This window comes from Pyrus communis, chromosome 10 (assembly GCF_041283825.1).
Source record: "Pyrus communis isolate YQ-2024b chromosome 10, ASM4128382v1, whole genome shotgun sequence".
Taxonomy (NCBI): Eukaryota; Viridiplantae; Streptophyta; class Magnoliopsida; order Rosales; family Rosaceae; genus Pyrus; species Pyrus communis.
The window spans coordinates 31,354,921-31,368,557 of NC_142574.1; the positions used below are offsets into that span (position 1 = coordinate 31,354,921).

Genomic DNA, 13,637 nt, shown 5'->3' on the forward strand with positions numbered 1-13,637 from the left:
TATGGCACTAAAACTCATACTTCATTAGTTTTCCTTTCTCAACATTTAACACTTAAATGCAATCTTTGCTAACATTTTTCTTCGGGGAAATTGGCTGTTATAAATATAGAAAGTGATTATTTTCTTTTTACTTCCTCTTAATACATAACCAATTGTTTGCTTGAGTACTGAAAGGTTTAGTTCGACATCCAAACGTATTAATAAAAAAGTCACCACTAGAGATTCCCTCTCCACATGCTTTAATTAAGCCAAAAAAACACCTTAATAATAGAGAAATAGTTAAATCTATCCATATACTATTTTCGTTTCTCACTATAATGGGAGTTTTAACGAAAAGTCAGTGGTACTGTTCATTTTAACGAAAAACCATATTTTTACACTAAAAAGTCAATCTTGATACTATTCACTTTACCCTTTATTTTGTCCTTATCGTTAAAACTCAAAATTTTCAAGTCATTTTCATTAGTTTTCTTTTTAATAATTTCTCCAGTTGTAACATGTTCTTTGGATCAATTAAACCACATGGAGAGGGCATGTATTTAGTGGGAGCATTGTTATTCATACTTTTAGACCTCCACCTTAAACCTGTCAATAAACAGTTGAATAATTGGTTATGTATATAAAGGAAACCAAAAGGAAAAGGGGTTTATCTATAAATTTGTAACAAGCAATTCCTCTAAGAAAAAAAGATGAAAATGATGATTTTCTCTCAAATTAAGATATGTGAAATACCTCAGCAAATTACATCTCTATAAGGCCTAAAAAAACAAATCAAAGAGGTCTGATCCATCTCACTACATCATTTATTCCATTTTTATATAAATATTTTTTTTATCAAATTAACAACTGATTGACAGTTGTAATACCCAATTTGACCAATGCATCATTTAGTATACTTGGTACCGACTTTTTTCATACATTTTCATACATCTTCCCCTACTTTTCACTCTTTATGCTACTCTTCCTTTTCTGACATATATCCCCAAATATCAAGGAAGGTACGTGCTGGCCGACACTCGAAGGTGACGAAACCAGTTTAAACATGCATGCAAATAAAGAATAAGTAATTAGAACGATTATGCCAAAGTAGAAACGTGTTCAGAGTATAAACCTACTAAAAATAATAAGGAAGAATTACTAGGAAAATATACAAACAAGGGAATGATACGTATATTGAGGAAACTCAAGGATACCTATGATGTAGAGTCCTAACGTTGGAATCATGTGCCTCCATCCTAACTCCTGAGGAATGAAGCACAAAAACCAAAAGGTGAGTGGACCAAAGTTTATAATATTAGTACTAATAATAGGAAAAGATTTTATTTTTGAACATAATAACCCCCTGTTTTGAAAACACATATATAATAATACATATAGGTTTAATGAAAACCCTAGAATGCTAGGCAAAACAATCATAAAACATTTGTAAATTGTATCCGTGATGTACTTAACTAGGGGTATCATAGTCTCCCGAAGGCAGTACATGTCCATCACCCGAGGGTGAAGCTGAATAACATGTCCATTACCTGATGGTGAAGCTGTATAAAATAGAATAGCATCCACACCAACACTAGTTGTGTCTAGTGAAGTTATCCGACACTGCTTTCGGCAGTGAAGCTGGGGGTATATCATATATCATATCTCACTCCTCCTCATCAATTGTCTTATGGCCATAGACATTTATACCCGTGGTGTGCAGATGTGTTGTATAATAAGACTATCTCCAACCGAAGGGTCCAGAGGGCCGAAAAGAGTCCGAAAACAATCTCCAACTGAGGGTTAGGCCAGCGGGCTCGTGGAATCTGAAGGGCCCCATGGAATTTGAAATGGCCAAAGGGCTCGAGGGTTAGCTGCAGCCAGCCCGGGGTTGGCCAGAAAATAGAGCAATCTTATCGGTTATAATCGACATGATTGCTTAAAAAAAATTAACTACCCATTGTATTCATTTTTTTTTTTTTTTGGTTCTTTGTTCCAATGAACACCTAAACCATTGAATACAACGGCTAGTCAGCTAGCCATTGAATACCTAAACCATTCATTAAATTGAAGTTCTAATTTTTTTGGTTATTGGGCCAGTTACCGTTGTAGTTTTTAAATTTAAGTTGTTGTTGGATTTGAATTTAAGTTGTTGTAGTTTTTAAATTTAAATAATAAATTATGTTTGACCCTATGGCCCTTTGGCCCTCAGTTGGAGACGGTTTTTTGTGAAAAGACTAAAACGAGCCCTATGGCCCTTTAGCCCTCGGTTGGAGACGGAAGCAAATATGACCCTATACTGTTTATTAAAATATTAATATCTTAGAGGGCCAGAGGGCTAAAACAAGCCTTTTGGCCAGCCCTCGGTTGGAGATGGTCTAACCCACTAGATAAGTACCAAAAATATATTTTAAAACTCGTATTAAAACACTGGAGCTCGAAAATTCAAAGCCCCATTTCATAAATCCATAAAATAAATCATATTCGTAAATTCATAATATAAGTCATGTTCAAGATCAATAGAAATCCATACATGCAAATCCAATCATTCATAACCATTCGTAAACGTAATTTCGATAAAATCATGAATATTTCGTAAACTGTAATTATAGAAGTTCGTAAAGCATAATATAAAACATACTCAAATCACTAAATACGTAATGCATGCTAGGCTACTATTTTATGAAAACATATAAGTTAGGAAGGGGTCCACTCACAAATATTTTATTGCCTAAGAACAGCTCGAGCTAGCGAGGATGATGTTGCTTCCCGCCAACGAGCCTAAACACAATTAGGGACCATTTAGTAAAACTCTACAAAAATGTTAGAATTTGGAAAAACGGACAGTGGATATGGATTCGACATGTCGAAAAAGTGAGTAGAAGTGAGTAGAAGTTGAAGGGAAGAGAGAGTATAACGGTAGAGAGATAAGAGTTGTGAGTGAGAAGGTGAGAGACGTCCACAGGAATAAGAAGGAGAAAAGGGAGGGAAGAATGAAAGAGCGTAAGGAAAGGTTTCGAGAGAGTCCAAGAGATTGGGAATGAGGAGAAATTTTTAGTTGTGACGGGAATACAAATGGTACACCATGTGTTTTTATGCAAGTGATAAAAAATTTTAATTTTTAAGTTATTAACCTTTTAACACACATAACCCACTATTTATTTAGGGACACGTGGTGTACCACCTCATGTGACGGTTACATTGAAAAATCTCTCAGGAATGAGGGAACACGAGAAAGAAAAGGGGAGGTGGGCCCCACGATAATATTTAAATAATTAAAAAAACCAAACTTAATATCTAGAATAGTGCATTGACAATTTTGCCCTTCGACTTCATAGTTCCATAAAACATTTATCGTAACTCTAAATTCGGTTCTGTCTGGGCTCACGCGTTCGTAACGACAAATACTACAAGGATATACCAAGGAAATGAGTCTTACATGACACGACAAGGCGATCAACAAAAGTCAACATTTTGCCTGCAAGGGTATTTTTGTAAATTCATGTATTAAAATATTATAAAAACTTTAAAATTTGGAGACATGTCGTTTCATTTTCACTATTTGATTTACAGCAGTTTTTTTTCTTTTCTTTTTTTTTTTGTCCAAATCTATCAATTTTGTGCTCTTTAATTTTAAATGTTAAAAATTCAATGTCTATTTTGGTAAGATATTTCATTACCCTATCTTATGTGTTCTAATAAAAAAATTTAACTAAATTTAGAGAGCAGAGTCAAATTATGATGTTGTAGTAGAACAGTTGGTAAACAGCCTGAAACACACCATTATGAACAACTAACTCAAGATATAAACAAAGAGTTGTATGATTTGATTTTGTTACAAATTTTTCTTAGTTTATATTTAAACCATAAGAAGTCTTGGCAGTAATTTTGTAATATGCAGTTGATCATTTTATTATAATATTCTGTGTGCTTCCAAATTTGATAAAATAAGGATAGGCCTTTTTACTTGCTGAGGAAAAAAAATAAATACAGACAAACATATCAATTATATAAACAAATTACGACAGTTCTTCCTCATGTTGTATAGTAATTTTTTTTTTGCTGTTCTCTTCAGCTTTTAATAACTATTCTATTCAAGTTTACTTTTACTCATGGTTTGGAAGGGAATTACATCGCTGCTGATAGTGCAGTTAACCACATTTAGCACATCGGTTCGTAAAACATGGTAAGATTAGAACAACAGCAATACAACCAAGAAGAGAAGGGTGACTTTTTTTTTTATCCACTCAGTGTTCAATTTTTATTTTTTTATTTCTATTTTGTGCATTTTTGTATCATCTGATTGCAGCGTTGTCTAATTACAGGTTCCCAAAAAGAAACATCACTTTTTTTCATTTGCTCAAAAAAGGAACGAGGAACTTGTTCGGATTTCCCTTTTCCCATACTCTAAGAAGACTAGAAATTATCTCACTATTGATATTGCAGCTCCCTAGCTTCCAAAAATTACAAGGTATGCTACTGTGACATCCCACATCGTTAAGGGGAGTGATCCTTATATATATATTCTCATCCTTACCTAGCACGAGGCCTTTTGAGAGCTCACTGGCTTCGGGTTCCGTAAGAACTTCGAAGTTAAATGAGTAGTGCGCGAGAGTACTCTCATGATGGGTGACCCACTAGGAAGTTCTCGTGTGAGTTCCCAAAAACAAAACCGTGTGCTACTGTGACATGCCACATCGCTCAGGGGAGTGATCCTTATATGTATATTCTCATCCCTACCTAGCACGAGACCTTTTGGGAGCTCACTAGCTTCGGGTTCCGTAGGAACTTCGAAGTTAAGCGAGTAACGAGCGAGAGCATTCCCATAATGAGTGATCCACTGGGAAGTTCTCGTGTGAGTTCCTAGAAACAAAACCATGAGGGCGTGGTCGGGGTCCAAAGCAGACAATATCGTGCTACGGTGGTGAAGCGGACCCGTGATGTGGTGGACCCCAAGCGGGGATGTGACAATTTGGTATCAGAGCCTAACCCTGGCCGTGGTGTGCCGACGAGGACGTCGGGCACCTAAAAGGGATGGATTGTGACATCCCATATCGTCCAGGGGAGTGATCCCTATATGTATATTCACATCCCTACCTAGCACGAGGCCTTTTCAGAGCTCACTGGATTTAGGTTCCATCGGAAATCCGAAGTTAAGTGAGTAACGAGCTAGAGCAATCCCATGATGGGTGACCCACTGGGAAGTTCTCGTGTGAGTTCCTAGAAACAAAACCATAAGGGCGTGGTCGGGGACCAAAGCGAACAATATCGTGCTACAGTGGTGGAGCAGGCTCGGGATGTGGTGGACCCCGGGCCGGGATGTGACAATTTGGTATTAGAGCCTAACCTTGGCCGTGGTGTGCTGACAATGACGTCGGGCCCTAAGAGGGATGGATTGTGATATCCCACATCGCCCATAGGAGTGATCCTTATATGTATATTCCCATCCCTACCTAGCATGAGGCCTTTTGAGAGCTCACTAGCTTTGGGTTCCATCGGAACTCCGAAGTTAAGCGAGTAATGAGCGAGAGCAATCCTATGATGAGTGACCCACTGGGAAGTTCTCGTGTGAGTTCCTAGAAACAAAACCGTGAGGGCGTGGTCGGGGCTCAAAGCGGATAATATCGTACTACGATGGTGGAGCGGGCCCGGGATATGGTAGACTCCGGGCGGGGATGTGACAACTACAATCTATATTTCTTTAATAAATTTTATTCAAATGATGTGAATATTAGAACAATGGCAATAAAACCACCAATCCATATTATTATAAATAGATTTCAACATATATATAAATAGTACTTTGTACCATATATGACACACCCGACCTTGATATTCACCGAACACTAGGGTAGGCACGTGCTGGCCGACACCCGAAGGTGACGAAGACATATTAGATGGCATGAGGACAAGAAATAAATAGGACTTATAAATTTAAATATAATTAATATGCAATTGAAGAACGTGTTTAGAGCATACAACTAATTAGAACCCTAAAAAGAAATAATATAAAATTGAATGAGTACAAGAAATGGATCCTACACCGAGAGGACTTGAAGATGCCGATGCGTAAGTGCCTTGACGCTAGGATCGTACCCCTCGAATCTAAATCCTAAAGGGGCGCAAAACAAACATGAGTGGACCAAGTTGATATATATATATATATATATATATATATATATAATACTAAAACAGTTATTAACATACTAACCCCCAAAATTTTAGTGAAAACGCAATAGTATAATATGTAATAGGTTTTCCAAAAACCCTAGCATGCCATAAAATAAAACATATCTCGTATATAGTGTGCTAACTAGTGGTATTAGTATCAGTATTAGTATCTCTCGGCCCGAAGCCAGTAGCATATACCTCTTGCCAACCATAAATGTCCCTCAACAATATATCTCCCTCAGCCTTATTTCTCCCTCGCCCGTAGGCAGAACAATGACCGCTAGATACGCACAAAACCATTGAACATAATCTTTCCAAATATAGGTACATATATCTCAAAAACATCTTCATAATATAAAGTCATCCATCATCTATACTATAAAGTGTGTAAAAGCATGTTCATCAGCAGTATAAAGTCATCCATCATCTATACTACAAAGAACATGAGTTCGATAAAATATTGTAATTCAAAATATTCTCAGTAAGCATAGTATCTCATAAACGTAATCATTAAGTCATGCTTTTTATGTATGCATTTCTACTATTAAAATATGCATTTTAGAAGGGGCCCACTCACAGATACTTAGCGACCGTCGAAGAGCCACACAAACTAGCGAAGACGGAAACGCCACAAATAATTGCCCGTAAGCATATAAATGGTCCAATTAATAAAACTATATTAAAACGATTGAATTTGGGAAAATGGACGTCAAAAACGAATTCCAAACGTCGAATTACCTTAAGAACCGTCCTGGGTAAATTTCGAAAAAGTCAACATGTGAATATTTCAGAGAATATTCTTGAAAGGTTCCAACCGGGTCGGGTCAAATGGATCCGGGTCAACTGGGCTGGGTTGGTAACGGGCCTGGGCCCAGGTGCACGGCCCAAGGGCCTGGCTCTAAGGGTTTGAAAAATAGGGTTTGGGTTTGGGTTTGAGGTTAACGGGTCTAAGGCCCGAGTCCTATACGGCCCAAGGGCGTAAACTAAAAGGGCTATGGGTTAAGGGGTTTGGAACTTGGGTTCGAAGTGGGTTTTGGGCTCAGCAGCCCGGCCCAAAGGCTTGGGCTGGGTTCAAAGGATATAGATCCGGGTTTTGGGTTTAACAAAGGGTTAAGGGTATGGGCTCACAAGCAACGGCCAGAAGGCCTGGGTTTGGCCGATTTCATCGGAGAAGGACGCCGGAGCTTCCCAGCTCCTGCCAACCTTGATTCTAACGTTTAAAACGACGATCTAACTGTGATAATGAAGCTACGGGGATGAGGAAGATAATCATACCAATGACGGGGCCAGTCGTGGCCGGGAAGTGGCCGGGAATGCCATGGTTTCCTCGCCGGAATCTGGGTTTATGATTCGAGTTCGTTTCTGCGTACAAACATGCCAAGCCACTTCAACAACAACCAAAGTTTACTTCTAAACACCATTTACGATGATTTGGAGTGGTTAGATGACTTACCCATGTTGGAGGAAGTAAGAACTCGCCGGAGTTCTCCATTTCCAGTTTTCCTCCGATTTGAACGTGGGTCCAAGGATTGTTCGACGAGCTTAGGATCGGGGAGGAAGATATGACGATGTGAGGATGATGGTGGTGCAGCCATTGTATTGTTTTGTGTGTGCATGGGTGTGTGTATGTGTGGTACTCGGGGAGAAGGAGAGAGCACAGAGAGGCTCGGGGGAAAAAGAGGAAAAGAGTGAAGGAGAGACGGAGAAAGAGGGAGAGTTGAGTGATTGGGCCGGGGGATACAAACCGAAGGTGGGCCCTTCTTGGGCACACCTAATAAGACCCACAAATAATATTTTAAGCAAAATGTCTAGCCCAAAGTGTACCTTTACGGACGTACTCTCGTTTCAAAAACCCGAAAATAAAATATCGGGATGGGGTGTTACAATATATATTTAAAAATTTTCAAATATTTTAAACGGTTTTTAAATCCGCAGCATGTCGTTGTTAGTTGTATTCTATTTTGTCAATTTTTCAACATGAGATTTTTTTTTATGCCATATTTGTACTTGGCCCTACTCGGAGCCAATTTAGCTCAGCTGCCTTTATCAATCGAAGTGGATACAACTGGAGTGTGGTCAGCCATTACTGAAGTGGAGTTTTCTAGCTAGGATCAGTTTGAGGGAATTCATGCCTTGTTGACACGTATGAATGGAAGTCGTGGATAAGTTCCCTTGCATCAACGACGGGAAGTTGGGGGTGAGTTGACCGTAGCATCAACGACTGGAAGTTGCCCATGCGCCATTAGTGTTACTCCTCAATGAGAAAGCAACCTTTTTGTTTCTGCCGTTAGTGTTACTCCAACTTGAAAAAAATAAAACAATCAACCCTTCCGGCTTTTTGTTTCTGCTTGCCATTAAAAGAAGCAACCTTTTTGGCACGTAAACTCCTCAATGAGAAAGCTAACCATCAACCATGAATTCCACTAAATTCTTTTTTGTCACAAGTCCATTGCTTATCTTCCTTGTGATTCTTCCCTCTTCCCTTTCGGTTGCCATAGACGCGATCACACCAAACCAACCCCTAAGAGATGGCGACGTTCTTCTCTCCACCACTAAAATCTTTGCACTCGGGTTTTATAGCCCAGGCAATTCTCATAACCGTTACGTCGGAGTTTGGTACAACAAAATTCCAGTCCGAACCATCGTCTGGACTGCAAACAGAGACAACCCCATAACTCCTATTGATGGAGCTGGGCTCCTAGCGATTCATGGAGATCATGGAGGCCTTATCATTTATGGGAAGGACCAAAATACCTCTCTTTGGTCCGCTAATGTCAAAGTCTCTTCGCCAAACAATTCCATAATAGCCAAACTTTTGGATACAGGAAATCTTGTATTGCTTGAGAATGACGGTAGTGGCCAAAGGGTGCTGTGGCAAGGGTTTGATTACCCCTCCGATACAGTGCTTCCGTCGTTGAAGATTGGGCGGAACCGGCGGTCAGGGCTGAACTGGATCCTAAAATCTTGGAAGTCCCACGATGATCCCAGATCAGGGAGTTTTTCGTATGAGATTGATCCGACCGGGTTTCCGCAGTTGGTTTTTTACAAGGGTCGCACCAAATGGTTTCGAGTTGGACCTTGGACTGGCCAGAGATTTAGCGGGCTCCCCGAAATAACATCTAATAGTCACCGCAGCTTTGTGAACAATAAAGATGAGATATATCTGGTGTATACAGTTCCAAATGGCTCGGTTTTCACAAGGGGGGTGGTAGATGAGTCAGGAATTTTTCAACGGTTCGTATGGCGAGAGCAAGAAAACAAATGGATCGAAGTAAGCTCAAACCCTAGTGAGTGGTGTGACTACTATGGACAGTGTGGTCCAAATAGTAACTGTGACCCATACAGTAATTATAACTTCTCTTGCCTTTGTCTGCCCGGATTTGAACCCAAGTTCCCCCGGGATTGGTCTCTGAGAGTTGGATGGGGTGGATGCCTGAGAAAATCTGGAGCGTCTACATGCCAAAAAGGGGATGGGTTTGTCAGGGTGGCACGCGTGAAGGTACCCGATTCATCTTGGGCACGTGTGAATATGAGTTTGAGTCTGAAAGGGTGTGAGCAAGAGTGCAGGAAGAATTGTTCTTGCACGGCATACACAAATGCAGACGAAAGGGATGGAGGGAAGGGTTGTGTGACGTGGTACGGGGACTTGATGGACACAAGAACTTTTTCAAATGTTGGGCAGGACTTGTATGTACGAGTGGATGCAGCTACTCTAGGTAGTCACTTTATTTTTCATACTCACAATATTTTGTATTCTACACTTTCTATTAGAATTTCTCTACTATGAGATAAATCTTGTTGGATAGTACGTAGTTGCATGTTGATTGACCGGTTGTACTTTGCCCTGATCCGCCTAGCTACTTACATACCACAATTATCTCACACATGAGAAAATCCTATAGTTTTCCTTGATTTTTTTTTTAGTGATTTGCTACTATTTACAGTTCACAACTGTTGAATTCTTTGGATTTTTATTTTTATTTTATATTCTTGTAGCTCAATTTGCAAATGGTTCTGTAATTAGCAAGAAGGCAAGGCTGGCAATTTCGCTACTATCCGCTCTTGTGTTCCTTGTCCTAGTATTCCTTTTGTGTTGGTTGATAAGGAGAAAGAGGAAAGGTAAATAATTTTCTTTCTTTATCTTAATTAGTATCCCTCTTGTGTCCGTCTTCTGTTACATCAACACTACATTAATAAACTACTATGGTGCAAGTGACCATCTACCACATTGGTGGAGATGATAGTGTTGCTCTTGTACCACGACGTGGGTTCGAACTCCGTCGGCTCCTTAATTTAACATCTAATCTACAAATCTATTGTTTAACAAAAAAAAAAAAAAACTATTATGGTGTTGAACAAAATGAGATGGGTAAAAGACTTATTAGGGGCTACTGGATAGGTATACTATGAGGCCTTTTACTCACTCTATTATGTAAAACTAATGCCAACTGTTATTGTAAGTTTTCTTGTAGTGTCGCGCAATACTGATTGTTAATGACCAAAAGGCTATAACGCTGCATTGCTTGTTATGTATTTCATGACAGCAGGAAGGCAGAGAAAAAAAACGTTTTTCATGGAAGATAGAACAGATCTTGATGATCAAAGTGAAATAAACTCAGAATTACCATTCTTTGATTTGACAACCATCGCAGCGGCCACGGACAATTTCTCTGTAGCAAACAAACTTGGGAAAGGAGGTTTTGGCTCAGTCTATAAGGTAGTTAGCCTCCTATACTTTTCTGAATCATGCATAACTTCAGGTTAACCTAAAAGTTTACAACAAACATGACAATTCATGTTTGAAGCCTTTAAAAATGAACTGTAACATAAGTACTTGGATTATAATTTCAGGGTGTACTTCATAATGGGAAGGAAGTAGCGGTGAAACGACTATCGAAGCATTCTTGTCAAGGAATTGTTGAGTTTAAGAATGAAGTTAAGATAATTGCGAAACTCCAACACAGGAACCTTGTCAAGATTATAGGCTGCTGCGTTGAAGATGAAGAGAAGATGCTAATCTATGAATACGTACCAAACAAAAGTTTGGACTCTTTTATTTTTGGTACTTCTTCTTACCTTTTTTCTTTTTAATTTCGTTTTGAAACTAAAGTTAACAAGAATTTATTTGGTCTCAATTTCTTACTTATCCAGATGAAACGAAAAGAAATCTTTTAGATTGGACAAAACGCTTTGAGATTATCTGTGGGATTGCTAGAGGGATTTTATATCTTCATCAAGATTCGAGATTAAGGATTATCCATAGAGATCTAAAGGCCAGTAATGTTCTACTGGATGCATCTATGAGCCCCAAAATAGCAGATTTTGGCATGGCAAGAATATTTATGGGGGACCAATGTGAAGCAAATACACATCGTGTGGTCGGAACATAGTAAGTTAATTAAATTTCAACAAAATTGAAGATAAAAGTTGGCTAGAGCTTACCAAAATAGTAGGTTAACAGTTCCAACTTCAGAGTACAAACCTCACCTTTATCTCTTTATACTGTTGCAGTGGTTATATGTCACCAGAGTATGCAATGGAAGGAATTTTTTCAGTAAAATCTGATGTGTACAGTTTTGGCGTTTTACTGCTAGAAATCTTAACTGGCAGAAGGAATTCCAGTTTCTACCACAAAAAATATCCCCACTCAAATTTGGTTGGATATGTAAGTTAACCATAGCCTATTTGCAAAGAGTGATTTTCCCCCAAGTTTATCCCCTATTTTATTCACGCTTGGTTGATTTTTTCAAAACTATTTTAGGTTTGGAACTTGTGGAGAGAAGGCAAAGCCTTGGAAATCGTTGATTCATCTATGGCTGATTCGTACCATGTCAATGAAGTTGTGAGATGCATCCAAATTGCCCTCTTGTGTGTGCAAGAGTTTGCTGCTGACCGGCCAACCATGTTGGCGGTTGTTTTCATGCTAGGTAACGAGGTAGCAGTTCCTTCCCCAAAACAGCCTGCGTTTTTGTTGAGGAGTTGTGCTAGTGGAGATCCATCAACGAGTGCTGGTTCTATAAATGATGTGACATGTACAGAAATAGAAGCTCGCTAAAGAAAGGCCTAGGATATCCAACATGTTCCGCAATATATATATATATATATATATATATATATATATATGTATGTATGTATGTATGTATGTATGTATGTATGTACTGGGAGCAGCTATCAAAAGGATAATATATTAACCGCATACAATTTGCTACTGTGTGAAGAAAGGGTGAACCAAATTTACTATGCTTTGAAGATAAGATTCCCCAAGCAAAGTGAAGCTTCATGATGTTAGAACTCACAAAAATATTTAATATATATATATATATATATATATATATATATATATATATATATATATATATATATATATATAACGCCATGTCCAAAGGCGTTTTGGTTGCTGGTTGCTGCCTGCATGCATTCACACAAAAGCTTGGACTTTTTCAAATTTGATGGACCATTTAAGTCGTAGCATTCCTAATTCAAATGATGCTACGGTCAATCTCAGGTGTATATAAAAGGGGGAGAATGGAAAAATGGGCATGTCTAAAGAAATCATTCCTTAAAAAAAATATAGACTCAGTCAATACATAATAATTTGAGTAATATTATTCATATCATATTTTTATACCACATTTCTATACCGACTTAGGTGGCATCTGATGTGGACAGCTACATCATTTGAAAAACTTGCAAAACTCAAGGAAATGAAGAAGAAAGACTCCTCGTATACCACAATCATTATTTAATTAACTAGTTTTTTTTAATTATTAGTTTATTAAATAATGAATTAAATTTAAAAATCTGATTAATTCAAATGATGTGATTGTCCACATCAAATGTCACCTAAAGTGGTATGAAAATGTGGTACAAAAACATAGTATGAATAACTGTTTGGGCCCAAAATAATATTGTTGGGCCGAGCAGAGGGTTGTGCTTGGGCCAAAGCTATGTCAAATGCTATGGGCTGAGTGATAGATTTCGGGCCAGTTAGTAGGGTCGGTCGAGTCCTATCCTAAGAAGTAGTCCAGATAAATAAAAAGGGTCGAGGAAGTCCTGGTGCAACCAAGATTCCCGGCCAGCAAGGAATAAAGCCTCGGAATGGGGGAAAGTTCAAAGTCCTAATGGGAGTAGGTTTGTTCGAAGTAAAGTTGGAACGGGACAAGGACTCCCAATCCAGATAGGGGTTCGATTCGATCTCAAGGAATGGGTGTTATAAATACAAGAAATCATGCAACAAAAAGAGGGACCTTCAATTCAACATACAATTGCCCTGCGCAAAACCTCTCAAACACCTTGAGATTTTTCATTTTCTTTTTCTGCCAACACACCTTCAGTTTGGATAAACAGCACTGTGAAGGCAATCGGCGAACATCTTCAGTTTAGATCAACAGCACTGTCGTCGTAAAATCAGCCGACCAAGGGGCATCTTCAGTTTGGATAAACAGCACTGCGTCGAGGCCGACTGGTTACCTATCCAAGTCTCGCCGAGG

At 38.7% G+C, this 13,637-nt stretch overlaps 2 protein-coding genes across 5 annotated transcripts; one reads left to right on the top strand and one right to left on the bottom strand.

The window, feature by feature from the left end:
- Positions 1-159: 159 nt before the first annotated feature.
- LOC148693894 (uncharacterized) lies at positions 160-7,974 on the bottom strand. Of its 3 annotated transcripts, none has more exons than XM_088678020.1 (4): positions 7,601-7,963; positions 7,423-7,509; positions 1,194-1,242; positions 160-585 (listed from the first exon to the last, which is right to left on the bottom strand). In XM_088678020.1, the coding sequence occupies exons 1-4, from the start codon at positions 7,761-7,763 to the stop codon at positions 567-569; spliced, it is 318 nt and encodes a 105-aa protein (XP_088534146.1). In that variant the 5' UTR covers positions 7,764-7,963; the 3' UTR covers positions 160-566. The 3 variants fall into 3 exon arrangements, 1 of the variants encoding a protein (XP_088534146.1); XR_015952433.1 differs by lacking the exon at positions 160-585 and adding an exon at positions 2,694-2,757 and having other exon boundaries at positions 691-1,242; positions 7,601-7,974; XR_015952432.1 differs by lacking the exons at positions 160-585; positions 1,194-1,242 and adding an exon at positions 5,741-6,088 and having other exon boundaries at positions 7,601-7,967.
- Positions 7,975-8,430: 456 nt separating this feature from the next.
- On the top strand, positions 8,431-12,358 carry LOC137729643 (G-type lectin S-receptor-like serine/threonine-protein kinase RKS1). Of its 2 annotated transcripts, none has more exons than XM_068468637.2 (7): positions 8,431-9,863; positions 10,144-10,266; positions 10,695-10,864; positions 10,999-11,209; positions 11,299-11,536; positions 11,659-11,812; positions 11,909-12,358. In XM_068468637.2, exons 1-7 carry the CDS (start codon positions 8,561-8,563, stop codon positions 12,200-12,202), a joined length of 2,493 nt encoding a protein of 830 aa, XP_068324738.2. In that variant the 5' UTR covers positions 8,431-8,560; the 3' UTR covers positions 12,203-12,358. The 2 variants fall into 2 exon arrangements, with proteins under 2 accessions (XP_068324738.2, XP_088534145.1); XM_088678019.1 differs by having other exon boundaries at positions 8,468-9,863; positions 10,692-10,864.
- The last annotated feature ends 1,279 nt before the right edge of the window (positions 12,359-13,637 follow it).

Bases quoted from the DNA above. Each gene is read 5' to 3' on its own strand.
- LOC137729643 (XM_088678019.1), top strand. From the start codon at position 8,561: ATGAATTCCACTAAATTCTTTTTTGTCACAAGTCCATTGCTTATCTTC. The intron at 10,267-10,691 runs GTAAATAATTTT...ATTTCATGACAG, and splicing joins GATAAGGAGAAAGAGGAAAG to CAGGAAGGCAGAGAAAAAAA. The intron at 11,210-11,298 runs GTACTTCTTCTT...TTACTTATCCAG, and splicing joins TTTGGACTCTTTTATTTTTG to ATGAAACGAAAAGAAATCTT.
- LOC148693894 (XM_088678020.1), bottom strand. From the start codon at position 7,763: ATGCACACACAAAACAATACAATGGCTGCACCACCATCATCCTCACAT. The intron at 7,510-7,600 runs GTAAGTCATCTA...GTTTGTACGCAG, and splicing joins TCTTACTTCCTCCAACATGG to AAACGAACTCGAATCATAAA. The intron at 1,243-7,422 runs GTATGATTATCT...TTCATTCCTCAG, and splicing joins CACGACTGGCCCCGTCATTG to GAGTTAGGATGGAGGCACAT.